At 38.4% G+C, this 7,206-nt stretch overlaps 1 protein-coding gene and 1 long non-coding RNA gene across 2 annotated transcripts in view; one reads left to right on the forward strand and one right to left on the reverse strand.

Annotated features, from left to right (window-relative positions):
• LOC107647946 lies at positions 197-1,649 on the reverse strand. Its single transcript, XR_002348257.1, has 4 exons — positions 1,452-1,649; positions 1,295-1,370; positions 360-386; positions 197-254 (listed from the first exon to the last, which is right to left on the reverse strand). It is a non-coding gene; the product is annotated as an uncharacterized LOC107647946 (long non-coding RNA).
• The window catches only part of LOC110263681 (uncharacterized threonine-rich GPI-anchored glycoprotein PJ4664.02-like), a 2,336-nt gene continuing 1,498 nt past the window's right edge, over positions 6,369-7,206 (forward strand). The window contains exon 1 of the mRNA XM_021105409.1: positions 6,369-6,512. Coding sequence (XP_020961068.1) covers positions 6,369-6,512 — 144 coding nt within the window. The remainder of the gene's footprint in view (positions 6,513-7,206) is intronic.

Here is a 7,206-nt window from a genome sequence, read left to right on the forward strand (position 1 = left end):
CTTTTTTCTATTATTTAAAAAATAAAATTAATAACCAAAAAACATCCTACAACACATGATATATATCGGAAGTATAAAACGAGTCACATGGCTGATTATATAATTTACTATGATGGTTTTGAAATGACTAAGTTCTATGGATGACAAATATTTAATAAAAGAACCATATACTAAAGATTACATGAACCATATCACAATGATACGGCCTTCAATCCTCAAATCTTTTTGTTCAAAGAGCCAAATCTGAATGGGAGCTTTCTGCAAAAAAACACAATTCACATAAAAAAAATCAAGTTATAGAAAGGATAGAAGAATTCAAGAATAGAGGTAGGTACTACTGAGTATAGGCAAGGACTTACACTTTGAAGGAACCTGAAAATCAAGTTCTGCAAAATGCGAAAAGGAAAGATGTTAGGTCAAACAGAAACTTTAAAACCACCCAAATAGTGTAAACATGGATTGTGTTTTAGGATTTCATTGTCCACAAATAATGAAGTTATACAAGTATAGGAGCATAGAATAACATAGCATATATAGCGCAGATTCATTGCAATGCAATACAGAGAATGTAGCAACCAAAATTTATTGATTATCATTATTATATTAACAACCAAAATCACAGTCATAATCTCAATTACAATCAAGGTGAAGGTGAATATAGAGAAAAGAAATAAATAATTGGAGGAATAAAGGAATCGTGAATCCAAATACAAGCATACCAGGAAATGCGGTGGGATTGGGCGTTAAAACAGTCAACAACAGATTAAGATAATAATATTTCAAATCTAGCACAAACCCTCATGTCAATAAATCATAGCACAAATAGAATTCAGCAAAAAATAAATAACAAAAATGCAAAATGCAAAATGAAGCAAAATGAAGCAAAATGAAGCAAAATGAAAAATATTTAAAATTATGCAAACACCTCAAAACTTCAAAATCAAGGGCTGCGTAAAAAATAAATTCCATAAAAACTAAGTAGAATCAAAACCAATTCATTAGAACCATTTACACAAACAGCACAAACGCAATCATTGAACAAGATATGGGCATTGATTATTTTAGGGACCATTGCATTTAAACTGCAAGCAAACGATAGTTTAGAATATTTAACAAAATCATAACGAAGCAAAATGCAGAATCAACAAACTCTAACAAAAAAGATGCAAAAATCAGAAAGCAAATCCTAACGAAGCAAGAAATAGAAATTCAAAAAATCAGTAAACCCTACAGTTCAGAACACCCAATCTCCATCCAAAAATAATTTAGAGAACGATCAAAAATGAAAACACACTTTCACTGTTTGGTTTGGCTCTCAGTTCGCAAGGCAGTTCACCATTGCCATCGTCATTCTTCTTCGTTCTTCGTCACTGAAAATGAATGAAATAGAGAGTGAATGATACAGAGGAACGTGAACGCGAACGCGAAAAAGAAATCGAAGTGACTCCTACCTCTAGAATGACGTGCGCAGTGGTCGTGCAAACCTAAATCGAAGGCGAGGTGACACCGACACTGGTGGAGCTTTCTTGAATTTGGGAAAAAAGCTCTGCTAGGATTTTGGTTTTTAGTGAAATGAGAAGGGAGAGATCTAAAAGAGGGTTGGATTTTGTTATTTAGATAAGGGTAGTTTAGTTTTTTTCTTTTATTATACAAATTCTGTTTCTATTGGAATTAAATATACCCAAGAGGATATAGGAATATTCCTTGGAATAAAACATACCTGAGAATAATATTTTAAACCTTGACCCAAATATGGAAATAAGATATTCTCATCTCAAAATTCCTGAAAATACACTTGTATTCCCTCTAATCACACACACCCTAAAGCTTTTTCATTCTTGAATATATTTGAGACAGAATTACTAATTTGGCATCACTTTAAAGCAACAATTCAGAGGGACTATCATAGTTCCTACATGGTTTATCACTTATCTTTCCAATAGGTCTAAGCAGATAATTTTTTTTTTGAAAATAAAAATATATTTGCAAGGATATGGCTAAAGAATTTTAATATGAAATAAGAGATGTATTTTATCACTTATCTTCCATGTCGCCAAGCTATTGCTTGTTGTGCTAACCAGTGACTGGATTGGCAGGTGTATGTCAGCGATGTATACAAGATGTCAGATATTTACAAGGTCTACAGAGTTAAGTTTGTCCCGTTGGACGACACGGAGACATGGCTTGATTACCCGGGACTGAGGATGGTCGCAAATCCTGCCTTGAGATGAAAGTCAAAAGGTCGTCCCAAATCGACTCACTATCTGAATGAAATGGATTCACGGAAAATGCGTGGTCCCCAAATATGCCGTCTTTGCGGGAGACAAGGTCATAGTCGCAGTAGATGTCCTCAAGGTACTGGACCAAGTAGGGTTGGTGGTAGTGGTGGTTCGTATGGTTTTGTTTCTAGTTGTGGTTCGTAAGGTCATAGTCGTAGTAGATGTCCTGGACGTTCATGTATTTTTCAGTTAATGTGTTTCAATTCTGAATTTCAAAGTCTTTGTAATTTTAAGTTAATGTATTTGAGTTAATGCATTCAATTCTAAGTTCGACTCAAACTGAAAGTTAATACAACAAATACAACGATGAAAGCAACAAAGTTAGACTACTGGAAATTAAAACAAGAAATACAAGGATGAATTAAACAAAGTTCTACTAAACTAAAAACTAATACAACGATGAAATCAACAAAGTTCGACTAACAGCTTACGACTTCTTCATAAAACATCCCATCGCCTTGTTCGCTATCTTGTTAATACTTGAGAGAGTAAACCTGGTTGGTGAATGGACATCTGTTCATAGGTTGTACTAATGGCCTCGACCAACTGTCTGCCCCTCTGTTGGACTTGATCCACCTGCCTTTGCCTGTTTTGCAACTGGACCTGACCCTACCTGTCGGGGCAGAAGGACCGGGGATATACTCATCAACAAGCTCCTGTGTCGACTCATTCAAGTCCAGACCGCTATTGGTTTATTCAAACGACACCGATCGATCCCAATATGCGACTTGATGCATACACTGGCTTGCCTATCAGGTGTGTCCATATGATGGGTTCGATGAGACGAACCGTCGACTGATACCCGGTGGGATTGCACCGACTGCTGTGATGGGATGGTTGGGATGAAAGCATTATGAAGAACAGGACCACCGCTATCAAGGAATCGATGGATGGTATCCTCGTCCCCAAATGTATCTACCTGTGGTGAGAATGGGGAAATGTCTGCGTAATCGAATCCAAGATTGCTTTGCTGGCTGTGATGCGACTGCTAGGCCTGATGTGATATGCGATGAGACTGATGGCTGTGATGGTATGACTGATGGCTGTAATGTGATCTGCAATGAGACTGATGGCTGTGATGGCTCGATGCCCATGATCCAAGCTGTCGTGCTGAGATAGTTGTAGGCGATGATAAAGAAATGGCTGCTGGGGGAATACTGGGGTGGCCGCTGTGGTGGATACTAGGGTGGATGCTGAGGAATGACATCTGACAGCCTCAGTTACATCCCGTATGATCCAATGTACCAACTCTGGTAATCGGTAGACGGGGTAAAGTCAAAGATTGGTTGCAGGTCCCAATCTCGCATACAACTGTTACGTCGGTTCCCCCATTGTATCCCGTGCCAATCATGGGACTGTACTCCGCGAAGAGTATAGCAATGTGTGTCAACTGGTATGGCTTGTGCTGCCAGAGGGAGGGACTGTGCATATCTGTATTGGCGAACCACTCGGTCTGCAGGAAGCCATTCGACACACTCGAATGATACCAATGGCCCTACCGTGTCACAGACATCAAGGTGTGCGTGTAGTTCGGCAGGTATGATGAGACTGACATACGGCCTCTAGCCAAACTACAAAATATTGCGAGAGCCATTAGATTATTAATAATACGTAAATTATAGTGAAAACCTCAATACTCATACTCACCTCTTCCATAAAGTCGATTGCGTGCCTAATAGATGCTGCACTCCTATACATCCATGTTCGGGTCCGTGGATGATGACTCAATCTACAACACAGAACATTATTCACAGAGTTTGAATTACATCTTGCCAGTAAAACATAATAATATACAAGTCAAATTTCAATAAATTATTTACGGTTACCTGCGTGCCACCAGTATATCAGCCGGCGCAAGTTGCTGTCGGGGAATGGACGCAAGCCACGGCATACGCTCCCACGTCCAAACAAACAACAAATCAAGTGGGTCATCCATCTCCTTACAATAGTATTGTGAATCACGACACAGTGACCTATAAAGATGCGCGAGACAAGTAGACCCCCAACTATAATTGCCGATCTGATCAAAATTCTAGAGCAGTGGTAGATGCTTCGCGTGGGCATATGCCGTCGACTTATCCGCGAAGAGGATGGTACCCAGCAGACAAAAGATGTGACACCTAACATAGCGCTTAACAGACTCCCATGTGTCTAAAGGTTGTGTATCTCTAATATGGTGAACCCATGAAAGCTTTATATAACTTTTGTATGAACTGCTCACGACGGGTTCGCTGTCGAATATCGCGAGGCTCTCGGTGACTAAGAAGTCGTGACTATTATCGGTCCAACCAGTCACAGAAGAACACTATGAATGCATGAAATTTTCGAAAAATGCAAGATGCACATGCAATTGACACCAAACTTATAATGTGACTCAAGACTCAAACAAGAAACACAAAATATTTTTTATTTTTATGATTTTTTAATTTTTTTTTTAGATTTTTATTTTATATTTTTCGAAAATAGTTTTGAAAAAGAAAAATAAGGATTCCAAAATTTTTAATATGAATTCCAGGAATCTTGCCATGTTAGTCTAAAGCTTTAGTCCAGGAATTAGACATGGCTTACTAGCCAGCCAAGCTTTCAATGAAAGCTCCAGTCCAAAACACTAGACATGGCCAATGGCCAGCCAAGCTTCAGCATGCAACATAAGAGAATATACTGCTCATTACTTATCCAAGTAACTTGCCTCTATGTTGATGGTTTGGAAGCCTCAGTCCAAAAGAATTTAGATATGGCTTTACAGCCAGCCAGGCTTCACATGCTTCATGAAACACTAGAATTCATTCTTAAAAATTTTGAATAAAAATTTTTTTGAAAACATTTTTATTTTTTTTCGAAAACAGATGAGAAAATCTTAGAAATATTTTTTTGAAAAATTTTTGAAAATAAAATAAAAAGAAAATTACCTAATCTGAGCAACAAGATGAACCGTCAGTTGTCCAAACACGAACAATCCCCGGCAACGGCGCCAAAAACTTGGTGTTGTTGCCGGGATTGGGATCTCAGACGATTCTAGGCGCCAAACAGGAACAATTAAGTCCCCGGCAACGGCGCCAAAAACTTGGTGCACGAAATTGTGATCTCCAGGCTCGAACAAATCCTGGTAATGGCTCCAAAGCTTGGTGCTCTGATCTTAATTCATAATTGTCACAACTTCGATACAACTAACCAGCAAGTGCACTGGGTCGTCCAAGTAATACCTTACGTGAGTAAGGGTCGAATCCCATGTGTGCTTGGGCTGGGCTTGAGTGTTGCACGTGTAGAGGTCTTTCTTGGAGTTGAACGCCAGCTTTTGTGCCAGTTTGGGTGTTCAACTCTGGTTTTGGATCCTTTTCTGGCGCTGGACGCCAGAATTGGGCAGAGAGCTGGCGTTGAACGCCAGTTTACGTCGTCAATTCTTGGCCAAAGTATGGACTATTATATATTGCTGGAAAGCCCTGGATGTCTACTTTCCAACGCAATTGGAAGCGCGCCATTTCGAGTTCTGTAGCTCCAGAAAATCTACTTTGAGTGCAGGGAGGTCAGAATCCAACAGCATCAGCAGTCCTTTTTCAACCTCTGAATCTGATTTCTGCTCAAGTCCCTCAATTTCAGCCAGAAAATACCTGAAATCACAGAAAAACACACAAACTCATAGTAAAGTCCAGAAATGTGAATTTAACATAAAAACTAATGAAAACATCCCTAAAAGTAACTAGATCCTACTAAAAATATACTAAAAATAATGTCAAAAAGCGTATAAATTATCCGCTCATCAAACCTCTGCATCGATCGGTTGGCCGGATATGTATAACACATCCTTCAGTGTCACTGTAACCTCATCCACTGGCATTACAAATGTATGTGTCTTCGGCCGTCACCTTTTCACAAGAGAAGATAGTATCACGAAATGCCTTCCAATCACTCTAACTCTCGAGAGAAGATAGTATTGCAGAATTCGGAGATTAACCAAGCCTTACGAACCACTGGATTCTACAGCTCTCGAGAGTTGGAGTGATCAGAGGGCATTCCACAATACTATCTGCCCTTGTGAAAAGGTGGCGGCCAGAGACACATACATTTGTAATGCCAGTGGGTGAGGTTACAATGACATGGGAGGACATGTTATACATATCCGGCCAACCGATCGATGCAACGATTGTGACCGATAATAGTCACGACTTCTTGGTCACCCAGAGCCTCGCGATATTCAGCAGCGAAACTGTCATGAGCAGTTCCTCCAAAAGGTACGTAAAGCTTTAATGGGTTTGCCGTATTCGAGACACACAGCCTTCAGACACATGGGAGTCTGTTAAGTTCTATGTTAGGTGTTACATTTTTTGTCTGCTGAGTACCACCCTCTTCGCGGATAAGTCGACGACATATGCCCCTCGAAAATAATTAATATATTTTTAAAATTTATAATGTTTTACATTAATGAAAAATTATTTTTTTTGTGGAATTTTCATGGAATTTGGCACAAAGTATAATTTTACGGAATATATAATATGTATATTTAAAAATTTATAATTTTTATGCTTTGACAAAAGTTTTTTTTGTAAAATTTAGTGTAAAATATAATTTTAAAGGAGTACTGAGTATATTTTAGAAATTTACAATTTTATTCTTCTGACCAAAATATTTTTTTTAATTTAGAGCAAATTATAATATCATAAAAATGAAACCAACAATATATACAATAATAAAACTAGTAATGAAATCAACTCTCATCTCTTCATACTTTTAAATTCAACAAAAAAACAAGGCATATAACCATCTTCAATAATTGTTTTCCACTTTATTTTAGAATTGAACCTTTAACATCGTCGATCCAATAATTTTTTTTTCACTAATTATTTTTGGTATCCCGTGACTATGTTGTAGAGGCTGAATCCCCACCACCAACCAGTCCCACCTCCACCACCACCGCCCATCACCGCCACCG

Source organism: Arachis ipaensis, chromosome B06 (assembly GCF_000816755.2).
Source record: "Arachis ipaensis cultivar K30076 chromosome B06, Araip1.1, whole genome shotgun sequence".
Lineage (NCBI taxonomy): Eukaryota > Viridiplantae > Streptophyta > Magnoliopsida > Fabales > Fabaceae > Arachis > Arachis ipaensis.